Below are 14,018 nucleotides of genomic sequence, written 5' to 3' on the forward strand. Positions count from 1 at the left end.
AGTTTGTAATATTTGAAGAGCTTTTTTTAATTATAGGGTTTCACCAAATTAATAGTACTCACACACTGTCTAGCCAAAGAGACAGATGAATGAGCAGTTTACAAAAGCTGAAACACATTTGGCCAAGAAACATATAAAAACAATTATCCTCCTCACTAATAATAGAAAAACTGCAAACTAAACAATGAAGTAACATTTTTTTCCACTTTTCAAATTGGAAAAAAATGTAAATAGTCTAATTATACAAGTCCAACTTTGGTGATAGTACGGAAAAATGCACACATTATTGGTGAGAACATAAGTTAGTATAGGATTTTCTCCTCCTCTTCTCTCTCCCTGGTCCCCAGGAGGGTAAAGATGATTCCAGCCTGGGAGTTGACACCCACAGCAGTTGCTACCATCTGTCTAGAAGCTTCCATGACATGGGTATGAGAAGATGGGGGAAGGGTTGTTTTGTTTACACCTATCCATGCTTTGGTGTGAAACATAAAGTTAGAAAGAAAGAAAAAACAGTTCCTCTTCATTTCTCCCCCATGGATAATAATGTATTCAGCAGATAGTAGGAAAAGGTCAAGATCTGGGCCTATTTAAAATAGACCAAGAAACCTGGGGAGGGTAAGGAGAAAACTGTGTTTAACTGCTTTAGGGTAAGGCTCCTTCCCCACAACTCACTCTCAACCAGCAGAGCCTTTTCAAGACCCCTATAGCACTTGCTTCACAGATAACTCTCTTTTAGGTTACCTGATATCCATGTATTCAACCCACTAATACAGTGTTGGCCCAGTTGAATCCAGAAGGAAATGGGACAATGGGACAGGGACAGAAGAGAGAGCAGGGTATGGATCAGGTCTCTGTGGCTTGGCTGTCTGGGGGTAGGCATAATGAAAACAGGGGTGGCCACAAGCCATACCTGAGAGCAACATGAGGTCTCTTTCCATGGACTTCTTGACATGGTCCGATTCCCCAGTTAGAGCACGCTCATCAATCTTGAGATCATTCTCCTGGATCAGGATTCCATCTGCAGGCAGCAGATCACCTAGTGCAGTGGTCGGCAAACTCATTAGTCAACAGAGCCAAATATCAACAGTACAATGATTGAAATTTCTTTTGAGAGCCAAATTTTTTAAACTTAAACTATATAGGTAGGTACATTGTTATTAACTTAATTAGGGTACTCCTAAGGCTTAGGAAGAGCCACACTCAAGGGGCCAAAAAGCCGCATGTGGCTCGCGAGCCGAAGTTTGCCGACCATAGACCTAGTGCACAGAGAGGAATGGGCAGCATGGAAAGAGGGGAGGTGAGAGCCTTGGAAGGGTGGGACCACCCAACTCATCTTAGGGCTTCCCCCATGGCTCTACCTATAGGGCAATGGTCCAAGTATCTGGAAAGCCTTTGAAGGACAACTTCAGCTCTAACACCTGGGACAAAACTTCTTTCCAGCTATCATAAATTCAAACAATTACTGATCCCCAAACACCTTCTCATGGCCTGAATATTATATAATTTTAACCCTAAGATACCCAGGGTACAAGTCTGATGATCTTTTTGGAGAGTTCCAGTTACTTCTTTCTTTGAATTTCCTTCCCATAACTTCCTTAAATGCTAATCTAGAAGCCAACACAATTTGGGGTCATATATAGAAGTTTTATTTGGTTCTCTTTACATTTTCTATTTCTTTATTATACTTAGGTTTTCCTTTAAATTCTTTACCACACATATAATAGCTGTGCTTTAAAGTCCTTATCTGCTAATTTTATCATCCTTGTCATTTCTGGGTTTGTTTCTATTAACTGATTTTTCTCCTGTTTATGGTTTACTTTTTCCTGTTTCCGCATGTATACTATAGTAATTTTTTATTGAATAGTGGACATTGTAGGCATTACATAGTTGAGTGCCTCGATTTTGTTGTCTTTCTGTAAATATTCTTAAGTTTCATTCAAGCTAGCAGTTAATTTACTTTCAATAAGCTTTTTCAGCTTTGTTTGAGTGAGTCTAGAATAGCCTTCACTCTTGGGCTAGATTAGCTTTATCTCTGTAACCTGAAAAATTTGAAAACATTTATTTGCAAAGAAAAAATGCACCTCTATGTTCATTGCAGCATTATTCACAGTGGCCAAGAGATGGACACAACCACAGTGTCTTTTGCTAGGTGACTGGATAAAGAAGATATGGTACATATATACAATAGAATACTAATCAGCCATAAAAAAGATGAAATACTGCCATTTGTGACACATGGATGGATCTTGAGACTACCATGCTAAGTGAAATAAGTCAGTCAGAAAAAGTTCAGAATCATATGATTTCACTCATAAGTGGGATATAAAACTGAAAGCAGCCAATGAACAAACAAGAAAAAAACACACAACCTCATAGACACAGACAACAGTATGGTAGTTACCAGAGGGAAAGGGGTTGAGGGGCAGGAATGGGTAAAGGGGGTCAAATATGGTGGTGGAAGAAGATTTGACTCTGGATAGTGGGCACACATTGCAATATATAGATAATGTACCAGAAAATTGTACACTTGAAGCCTATATAATCTTATTAACCCATCTCACCCCAATAAATTTAGTTAAAAATAATATAAACAGAACCACTTTAAAATGGAGTCAGAGCTGTCATCCCAGAGGAATTACCTTGCACATCTTATGTCTCAAACCTTTGGAATGTAAAACAGGGCAAAATAACCTTTGGATTAGACCTAAAGTAGTATGTGTCCCAAAGAACTGTCTGTAAGGATAACAAGAAAGCAGATATTATGACTACCAAACTGAAAATTTAACTGTGTTAGCTTATTGGCACCCATATAAACGCCTTATTTCTATTGATGTAATTGTTCCCCTTCCTTTTCTCATAAATAACCCTTGCCTTTGTCTTCTAATTGGACCACTGTTTGGGTTTCTGCCTGAAACAGTGCTTTCCTATTCTTCTTTTTAAAAAATTTTTAGATAAATGCTTGATGCCTCTCACTTTGGCCTTTTATTTTTAGGATAACATCTCTAAAGAGTGGCCTTTCTGAGGTCTCTTTACAAAATGCCCAGGTGTTTAATAAGGTTTCTCCATTCCAATTGGTAAAATATTAAATGTTTCCTGACTCTATTCAAGCTCTAGGAGTTGTTCAACCTATAGTTCTCGCAGTAGTTGTTATTTAATCAGTTTCATAAAGTCTATCCTTAAACCTACACCAAAGATTCAAGGAGACCTTATGAATATTTCTCTGCCATGCAAACTTAATTGCCTCAATCTCTCTTAATTTCAATTTTTTTTTCCTCCTCAGTTACCACAAGTACTGTATTCTGCTTGGCTTTCTTCTATCCTGTCTTCAGGTAAATACCCCCAGAAAGAAATCTGCGGAAATCTTGGGGTCATTTTATTTGTTTTCCTTCTTTCCAGGATTACAGTCTTACTGTACCTATTGTCCAATGTCTGAAAACATTTATTTCATAAATTTGGTCCAGTTTTCTATCATTTGTGGTAGGAATGTAAGTCTGGTACAGCTACTTATTTATGGCTGAATCACTCATAACATTTTAGAAATGCAACCTTTCTATGGAATAATAAAATGCATATTAAAATGCATAAATGTTAAGTACAGCTTGATGAATTTTCATTAATTGAACACACTGGTGTAATCAACACCCAGATCAAGGAGAACATTAATAGAGCTCCAGAAGCCCTCTAGTGACCCTTTCCAAACATTAATATCACCTAAGGATAAGCAGTATCCTAACTTCTATTACCATATATTATTTTTGTCTGTTTTTTAACATTATATAAGTGGAATCATGTAGTATACAATTTGTGCAACTGACTTTTTTCACTCAATTTTATGATTGTGAGATTCATCCATGTTTTATGCACAGTTGAAGTTTGTTCATTCTCTGTCCTGTGTACTATTCCACTATGTGAATATTCTAAAACTTATTCATCCTGTGAACATTCTTATATATGTCTTTTGGTGAACATAGGAATACATTTCTGTTGCATATACACCTGGGAGTTGAATTATTGGGTTAACCTACAACCACTACATTTATATAATTAGTACCGACATTTCTGAATTCCAGACTTACATATCCAAATATGTTTGATATCTCCATTTATAAGCACCTCAAATTTAACCTATCCCAACCATTTTCTCTGCCTTCTATGTAAATGTCTTCTTAACCCATCTAGTTACTTAAGGAGTCATCCTTAATGCTCCTCTTTTCTTTACGCTTCTCAGCAAACCAATCAATCCATTAGGTCCCTTGGATTCCACCTCTGATTTCGACATGTCTCAAAATTATCCATCTCTTTGTGTCTCTACTGCCATTACCCTAGTTCAAGCCACCATCATCTCTGGCCTCGACTAACATAATTGCCTCCAAACTGGCCTTCCAGCCATCCCTCTTGCCCTCTTCCAAACGATTCCGCACAAACAGCCTGAGTGAGCTTTTAAGTATGTAAATCAGATCTCTATTAGCTGCCCAATGACCTTAGGATACATTCCAAAATACAGTCTAAAATTTATAATGTGGCCAATAAGGGCCTGCATAGTCTGGCCTTTGCCTCACCTCAGCCCAAACTTGCTTCCTACACCCCAACCACACTGACTTCCTTTCACTTCCTAGAACACACCAAGTTCCCTCATGCCCCCCAAATCTCACATATAATGTTCCCTTGGCCTTTAACATTCTTAAAGACTATTTCATATGCCTGGAGCTTAAAAGGCACTTCTTCAAAGAGCTTTTTTGATAATCCAGAATTAACCCATCATCGCATCCAGTAATTTTTCTTCATAGTAATGGTCATAATTTATAATCTTATAATGATTTATGGTTTAACGTTTCTTGCTCCTGTTATACTTTAGACTCCATCCAGTGTTATGTTCACTCCTGTAACTCAGTGCCTAACACGGTGCTTGGTACATGGTAAACAAGTAGTAAGTGCTTGTTTAATCATGCATGGCAGGTGCAAAGGCTGGAAGGGGCCGCGTGAGAAACAAACTGCTTCCGGAACCAGGCAGGAGGCAGAAGAGGTTCGTCTTATTTGTGAGGGGCAGCGTGGACAGTCAGTACCGGAGTTCATCATTTCTTCCTGCAGGTGCTTGGAAAACTGCCAATCTCTCCGGGAGGGGGCGGGACTACGTCGGCCCCAGGAGGGGGCGGGTTAGTGTGTCCTTCCCAGAGAACCTGATTGGCTGGGCGTGCTGAGGGAAAGGGGGCGGGGCTCGATCCCGCCGGGAGCCGGCCACGTCGGACGCCTGGCTGCCCCGCGCAAAGGCCACGCCCTGTTCCCACAATGCACTGCAGGCCGCGTCATTTGGCGCGGCAGGTCCCAGCTCGACAGGTACGCACTGGCCCCTCCCAGTCTTCGTTTCTTCGCTCTCGGGGTCGCTCAAACCCCTGGCCGGCTGCTCCCCTCCATTTCCCCGCCTCCCCGCACGGCCCTGGCCCTTGCCTGCGTATCTACAGACCAATTCCAGGGCAGGAACCCAGCCCGTGCCGTGGGGGCGGGAGCCGGTGTGGTTGGAACCACGGAGCACGGGAGGAGCGGGATTGCGGGGACTCCGTCCCCTTCGACTTGCGGGGTCTTTGGTGCCGCGTGGGCGGCGGTTGCCCCCGGGCTGACCTTCCGTGGGTACGGTATAGCCGGGGCCGGGGTCCGACGGGGAGGGACAGTCGCCCTGGGATGTCAGCGGCGGAGGGCATTCCCTGGCGCCCAGGTGTCGGAAACCCCGGGATCCACCCAGGCTGCTTAGATGCCCCCCGAGAGTTTGACGTGGCGTTTTCCATTCCTTTTAGGCAGGGTGGGATTCGAATCGGGCGCTAAATTTGCGTTTTCGGGGGATTGAATGAGCACTGAGCCCAGAGATTTGCCCGCGCTGGCCCTCAGAAACCTCATCGGGCCTTGTTATTGGCATTTTGGGAACGATGTGCATAGAGACCTGAGCAGTTGGCTGGACAGATGGAAAAGGGCTGCAAAATAAAAGACTGAGCCGCAGCCGGCTTGACTCTCTCTGCCAGTGAGAGCAGTGTTGGGATTTTCTGGTGCGCCGGAGTTCCCTGGGTCGTCCATCGGGGGTGGTTGGCTGCTGGAGAAACAGTCCTTTCTGTGCCTGTTGAGCCGAGGCAAAGCACAGGGCTGAGGAGTCAGCCGCTGGACTGGAGATGCTGGGATCCCAGCTCACAGGTGGAACAGCCACTCTTAAAACTCCCTGAATGACGTTACTGGCATTTGCTCATGTGCTGACATTATAAGGCAGTGGTTCTCAACCTTGGCTGCACATTAGAATCACCTGGGAATCTTTTTAAAATCCTGATTTCTGGGCGGATTTTAAAAAGATTCCCAGGTGATTCTAATGTGCAGCCAAGGTTGAGAACCACTGTTATAAGGGATTAGGCAGTATCTTGAACAGTACCTATGAGGTACTGGTTTATGAGGGCTGTAGTTCAGTAATTGAATCTGACATCTGTGACCATACCCTAAGTTAATGGGACATCTGGACATTACCTGTGTTGAGAACCCAGGGTCTCAGTTTAGTGCTTCTTTTGGTGTATGATTTTTAAAAATCTAGGTATATTTTATATTGGTGTATGAAAGATGCCCAGCTCTCTTATCAAAGCAGGGGTGGTGGTGCCTGTGGCCTTCCTCTCCATGCAGTTGAATAAGAAGCTTGGATATGTTGAGAGGCAATGCCTCAGAGGGTGATTAGAGTTGGGCCTGAGTTTAAATCGATCACTTGCTAGTTTGGGGACTGAATACATTAACCTTTCTGAGCTTGAATTTCCTCAAAGGTAAAATGGATCTGATAATACCTACCTCACAGGTATTGGAAGACTTCCATGAGGTGATGTGTATAAAGTACCTGGTAACTCGAGGGTAGTCAGTTAATAATAATAATAATAGTAATAGTCAACGCTTAATATTGCACTTTAAGTCTGCAAGGCAGTGCTTCAGGTTCTTTACATGTTCCTGTAAGGTAGATACTATTAGTTTCTTTAAAATAATTCTATGAGATATATACTGTTAGTAACCACACTTTATAGGTGAGGAAATTGGGTATAGAAAGGCATAGTTAGTACATGGTTGAGCCAGTTTTGGAATCCAGGCAATCTAGTTCCAGAGTTCATCCTGTTAATTACTATACAGCCTCTTAAAGAAAACGTAAGCTGTTCTTTTATTATTATTTCAAAATGAGTAGCTAGATAGTTTCTGTATCACTGGGTTCTTGCCCCTTGTTGGTTTTAGGTGACTGGTGTAGCACAGTGATGTAGAGATAGAAGAAACTTAGGTTTAAGCACCAGTTCTGCTATATAGTAGCAGAGTGACATTGAGAAAGGGAGCCTTCATTTCCTCATCTTTAAAATGAAGGCTATCCCTACTCACTGTAAACTATGAGGTGCTACACAAATGTTCGGGATTGACACATTTGTGCATGTATTTGGGGCCCTGTTCCTAGATGTGGTGTTAATCTACTCTGGAGCCTGAGGTCTTAAACATACTGTTCAGTGCAAGCTCCTATAATAGGAGTATCAAAGGCTGCTGGAGAGGTTGGGGGTGGGACAAGTTGCAAAATAAATTCTGCTTATCCTTGGTAACCTTAACATTTTTCTTCTCTAAACTGTTTCCCAAGTGCCTTCCTGTTAATGTATGGCTGTATAAAGAACTTCCCTTTTCACTTAATCTTGCTCCCACCCTGTGCATCACAGTTAGTATAGCTTTCTTTCCAAATAAACCCCTCTCCCAATTCTCACAGATCTGTTAGCACTTTTACTGAAAATAATATGTACCACGGTAGTGTTTACCAAATTCTGGTACCATCAGATATGCAAGATAATTTGAGTAGTAGGCAGATGAACATTAAAAAAATAATAATTCTTCAAAATTTTCACACACTCATATTTGAAACCCCAAAAGTTCTTTATTTTAATTTATTAAGTTGGGAGAAAATCCTGGCACATTAACACTGATTTCACAGATACTATTGCTAAGGGTAGGGCAAAAAATAAATCAATTGAAAGACATATTAGATAGATAAATAGTACAGGTGGGATATAGATATGGTAAGAATTCTGAAAATGGTACTTGGATGACTGAAGTTTGGGAAATAATGAACTAAAATAAAATATGAGCAATTAGCCCTAACTGGTTTGGCTCAGTAGATAGAGCTTTGGCCTGCGGACTAAAAGGTCCCAGGTTTGATTCCGGTCAAGGGCATGTACCTTGGTTGCGGGCACATCCCCAGTAGGTGTGCAGGAGGCAGCTGATCGATGATTCTCTCTCATCAATGCTTCTAACTCTCTATCCCTCTCCCTTCCTCTCTATAAAATATCAATAAAATATATTTTTAAAACACGATTAACCCAATATAAATGTTTTTATCGTAAAAGAGGCATATATGAAAGCATCTTGCTAGAAAATAGATATAAAGTATACTTACACATTGGGTTTTATTTATTACTTTTGAGAGGTTGCCTTCCTGGTACCTAGGGCCCACGGTCATTACCCCAGAAGGTTCTGAGGAAGAGAGGTCAGCATCTTGTTATCTTGGATCTAAAAGGTTGCTAACCACTGCTAGAGTAGTTTGGCACTGTGGGACTTTTTTTTCCTCAGCCTTTACATAAATATTTACCTAGACCTACCTTGGGCTTTTTCCTCTACAATTGCCATTGGGGAGAGAATATAGAGTTCAGTACTCAGATTCTCTGTGACTTTTCTGCTGCTGTCTAAGGCATATGCAGTATTTTTCCAGTGTAAAAGATGAGGGAAAATGGACCAGGGGCCTAAAAATGTATCTATGGCCCTTGTAGAACTACCATTGCTCCTAAATTTTCCCATGCAAGTGTTTTAACCTCTTGCTTTCCCCAATTCCCACTGGGCCTTCCTTGGTTTTCCCAACCACCACCTTGCCTACACTCTACGGGTACTCTAATTCTAGGTTGGCCTTGATGTGGACAGATTCCTCTTTCTGCTAGCACAGTCCAGATTATATGAGAGTGATTTTTTCCCCCCAAGGAAGTGCATTAAGAATCCATGCTAAAAAGAAGAGGGGGGGGGCAGGGAATGTTAATATTGAGTTGATAGAGGAGAGATTGCTTATTCTAAGATTATGGAAGTCTGTCTGCAAGTTAGTCAAGCCTGGCATTGCTCATTGGACAATCATCCCAGTTTCTTTTCCTAGTTAACTGGTTTGGATGGTAGGTCAAATGACTGAAGAAGAAACGTTTCTGTCTCAGAAAAATCTTATCTACTGATAATTCTCTGACAACCTCTTAAGAATTTTGACAGGGAATATCACTGCTGTATTGTATTAGCCTAAAGGTGTGTATAAGGAATATCTGAAACGCAAATTGTCTAGCTAGTTTTACAGTTAGTAAAGTGGTAGTCAATGCATCTTGCATTGTGTTTGCTCTTTTAATCTGAATTTCTTTAATTCTGGATTGATGCCTCTTTTTTAAAAAATATATTTTTATTGATTTCAGAGAGAAAGGGAAAGGGAGAAAGAGATACAGAAACATCAATGATGAGAGAGATTCATCAATTGGCTGCCTCCTGCACACCCTACACTGGGGATCGAGCCTGCAACCTGGGCATACTCCCTGACTAGGACTTGAACTGTGACCTTCTGGTTCATATTGATGCTCAACCACTGAGCCACACCGGCCAGGTTGGATTGTTGCTTCTTGATGGTAGGAACTATGTATTCCTAATGTCTGGCATAGTCCCGGGCATACAGTATGGACTGTTAAAAAATAAAACTTGAAGATGTAATTGGCTTTATTAAGTTAGTCATGAATACAGCTGCATACTGTCTAGCAACTAGTAGAGTGCTCTGAAGGGTTGTACAAAATGGAATGTTTTTAGAGGCAGAAGGAGGGTTGGGACTAAGAAGTTAAGAGTGGATTATGTTAGTCGAGGACAGGCAGGGGGGCTCTTACCTGGCAGAACAACCTCACTTATGTGGATCAGGAAATTCCAGACTGATTGGTTTAAAATTACACTCCTGGGAGATTCTGAAACTAAAATCAGGGTGGGTATTTAATCTAGCTTTTGGTATCATGGGCTTTTAGCACAAGTGAGCACTTCTGGGCCTGTGGCTTTTCTTTTTAACAGTACTCAATAAATGTTTGTTAAATGAACGGACCTTACAGGTTGTTATTCTTTTCTCAGTATATGTTTTAGGAAGTATGAATCTTATCTTTTTGTCTTTTAAGTCATGAAGAAAGGAATAACTTTAAAGATTACATGAAAGTTGTCACCCTGTAATAAAGATAATTTCTAATATTTCTGTTGGGAACCTAAAAAGGTCAGGCATGAAAGAATACAGTTTATTTTTTTAAAAATATATATATTTTATTGATTTTTTTTTTGATTTTTTTTTTTACAGAGAGGAAGGGAGAGGGATAGAGAGTTAGAAACATCGATGAGAGAGAAACATCAATCAGCTGCCTCCTGCACACTCCCTACTGGGGATGTGCCCGCAACCAAGGTACATGCCCTTGACTGGAATCGAACCTGGGACCCTTCAGTCCACAGGCCGACGCTCTATCCACTGAACCAAACCGGTTACTGGTTAGGGCAGAATACAGTTTACTTTTATTTTATTCATTTTTCTTAAAAATTTTTAAATTGATATTTAGAGAGGTGAAGGGGGTGGAGGGCGGGGGGAGAGAGAGAGAGAGAAAGAAAGAGAAACAATCGGAGAGTTGCCTCCATCAGATGCCCCAACCACGCCCCGAACCTGCAACCTGGGTATGTGCTCTGACCGAGAATCAAACTCACCACCTTTTGGTGTACAGGACGACGCTCCAAAGAACCAAGCCATATTGGCCATTGCCAGTCTACTTTTAAATACTGAGTATATGGGTGTTTGGAAACTATCATTACTACCCTTTCCTCGTGTTATCGGAGTAGTCCTTGTGTTGCAGTATATTTCTGTAGAGATAAAAGATTTACATTTAAATAATAAATGTTTAAGAGTATGAAATGACATTTTCCTGCTTTCTTAAGCTAAATGTTGCAACTGTGGTTTAATTAAATAAAACATGGTAACACTTTTTAAAAGGGATTATAATATAGCTTTTATCCCTTGAGAAATCGCAGTTTTCTCTTGCTACTGCTTTTAGAAAAGAAATTAGTTGAATAGGGACAAAAATGATTTTATCCACCTGGTCGGTGTGGCTCAGTGGTTGAGTATTGACCTATGAACCAGGAGGTCACAGTTGATTCCTGGTCAGGGCACATGCCTGGGTTGCAGGCTCGACCTACAGTAGGGAGCGTGCAGGAGGCAGCCGATCAATGATTCTCGCCATTGATGTTTCTGTCTCTCTCTCTCCCTTTCCCTTCCTCTCTGAAATCAATAAAAAAAAATTTAAAAAAATTCTTTTATCCAAATCATTTATGTCATGTTGGAACTTTAAAGAATCCATTATGGTAAAGGCTAATTTAATTCCTGCTGGGTTTTTTCCCTTTTAAGTAAATTATAGAGGAGAAAAATATAAAGGGTAATGACATATTAATACCTAGCTATTCCTGTCATTTCCTCATGAAAACAGGAAAAGGGGGGAGTAAGTATAATGCATTAGCATTATTATTTGGGTTAATGTTTATTGTCAATCAGTTACCATCGTCAATGGGCAGTCAGATTTTGACTTCACACAGCAATAAAAATTAGGGATTCCTGATTTCCAAACTCAGTACCAGTTGGTTTTCTATACCATTTTCGATATATTACTAACTCAATTTTTCATTTTGGAATGAGATAAAATTGACCCACCTGAACTGGGTGGGTAAAGACTAAATTACTCTCTGAGATATAATGTCATGAAATTGTTACCAGATTTTTTCAGTTTCCAGTTGCCCCTACTACTGGTGAAAGAGAAGCATTCAGTGGGGTAGTGCTCTGATGGCCTAACAGAAAACAGTTATCACTTAATTTCACACTGTCAACATGTTTAATTCAATGTTTTTCAAAGTATGATCTTTAGACAATAGCATAGTAATTACCTGGGGAACTTGTTAAAAATGGGAAGATTCTCAAGTCCCATTCCGCAATGGATCAGAATATTTTGGAGGTTGGCCCAGAAATCAACATTTCTAACCAAACTACCAGTGATTTTTTATATAAGCTAAAATTTGAGAACTGCGTATTTTTTCAAATCAAAGTTTGACTATTTACTTGATTTCTTTCAAACCCACGCCTATGTAGACCTTTTATTTATTTTTATAAGGCATGATCAGAATGTAATAAGAGAGGCTATTATGATTTACTTTCTGGTAAAAAGATTGAAGATAGTATTAAAACCATTAATTCCTTTAGCTTTGAGATTTACTGTAAATAATATTTTTTTCTGGGTATAAAAGTAAGATGTGCCCATTGTGAAATATTATGAAAATTTAGGAAATTATAAAATGATAACCATCATACTGTTTCCTGGAGATAAGCATTATTCTAATTTTGATGTGTTTCCTTCCTGTATCTGTTTCTCCATTTATCTTTCCCTTCTTTCTTTTCTTTATCTCTATAGAAAACATTTGGTGCTTTCATCATGCCTTTTTTTCTACCTAACAGAGAGCAATTTACCACATTATTAAACTATTTTTCACAAACATAACCTTTAGTATCTGCGATATATTCTGTCATATGAGTGTATCTTAATTTATTTAACTATCCCCCTGTTATTGGATGTTCATGTTGTTTCAGTTATTGCTGTGAAAGGATGCCTTTCTGTTTAAAATTTTGTCTGACTCCAATTACTTTCCTTAGGATAGGGTTATATGGTATTTAAATTTTTTGTGGTCAAAGGGCATAAATATTATTTTTTTAAACATATTTTATTGATTTTTTACAGAGAGGAAGGGAGAGGAATAGAGAGTTAGAAACATCAATCAGTTGCCTCCTGCGCACCTCCTACTGGGGATGTGCCCGCAACCAAGGTACATGCCCTTGACTGGAATCGAACCTGGGACCTTTCAGTCCGCAGGCCGACGCTCTATCCACTGAGCCAAACCAGTTAGGGCGGCATAAATATTAAACTCTGTTAAATATTGTCCAATACTTATGAAAATGCCAGAAAGAAACAGGTATTATTTTTTTAAACTAATTTGTTAAGGAAAGCATACTCATCGTTTTAATTAGTATATATTTGATTATTAATGAGTTGAACATTTTTACACTGTTTATCAGCTTTGGCTTTAATTTTTTATCTAACCCAAAATTTTCGTTTTGTTTTAGGTCTTCTCTGTCGCTTGAAATGTCTATGATTTTATCTGCCTCAGTTATTCGTGTTAGAGATGGACTGCCGCTTTCTGCTTCTACTGACAATGAACAAGGCACAGGCGTGCAGGAGTGCAGAAAGTACTTTAAAATGCTCTCAAGGAAACTTGCTCAGCTTCCCGATAGAAGTACACTGAAAACTGGTCATTATAACATTAAGTAAGACTTTAATTTGCTTCATGAAAATCACTTACTTAGTGGTTGTCATTTAAATGAAATTTAAGTGGTGAAAATAGAAATTAGTGTTTGTTTAGGAAAACCTGTTTGAGTTAATCATGTGATTCTTAATTTATACTAAATAGTAGGTCCCCTTTTTTATCTGGCTTTAGAAAAATTTATAGTTTTGCAGATCTCAGATGTGCCATCTTATAAGTTGATCACTAGGTATTTATTGGTGTTCTTACATGCCCAGGCAAACTGTAATGGGAAATTTAAAAAAATCTTACGTTATACCTGCTTTCAAAAAACTTAAGTTTACATTCTAGTCAAAGGGGATAGTATTCATCGCTATTTATTATATCTAAAGAAAGTAAAACTGATAGGATGGAGAGTGACTTTGTGGTAGTCAAGGGTCTCTCTGAGAACAGAGACCTAAAAGATGAAAAAGAAAGCAGTCATATAAAGGATGCTATGGATGAAGAGCAAGGCAGAGATAACAGCCAGTGCAGAAGGCCATCAGTACAGATCAAGATGAACCAGAGATGCTGAAGCAATATGGGCAATTAATAGAGTGGCAGAAAGTGAGGCCAGAAAG

General features: G+C 39.7%; 1 protein-coding gene across 3 annotated transcripts in view; it reads left to right on the forward strand.

Moving 5' to 3' along the window:
• Positions 1-14,018, forward strand: part of SEC22A (SEC22 homolog A, vesicle trafficking protein) — a 60,888-nt gene that overhangs the window by 5,749 nt on the left and 41,121 nt on the right. The window contains exons 1-2 of one of the 3 annotated variants that reach the window (XM_005873104.2): positions 5,250-5,334; positions 13,223-13,423. In XM_005873104.2, coding sequence (XP_005873166.1) covers positions 13,242-13,423 — 182 coding nt within the window. In that variant the 5' untranslated portion in view covers positions 5,250-5,334; positions 13,223-13,241. Of the gene's footprint in view, positions 1-5,249; positions 5,335-5,356; positions 5,626-13,222; positions 13,424-14,018 lie in introns of those variants that run through there. The other 2 variants (XM_005873105.2, XM_014545247.1) reach the window with 2 other exon arrangements.

The sequence above is a fragment of the Myotis brandtii genome, unplaced genomic scaffold (genome assembly GCF_000412655.1).
Source record: "Myotis brandtii unplaced genomic scaffold, ASM41265v1 scaffold4, whole genome shotgun sequence".
Lineage (NCBI taxonomy): Eukaryota > Metazoa > Chordata > Mammalia > Chiroptera > Vespertilionidae > Myotis > Myotis brandtii.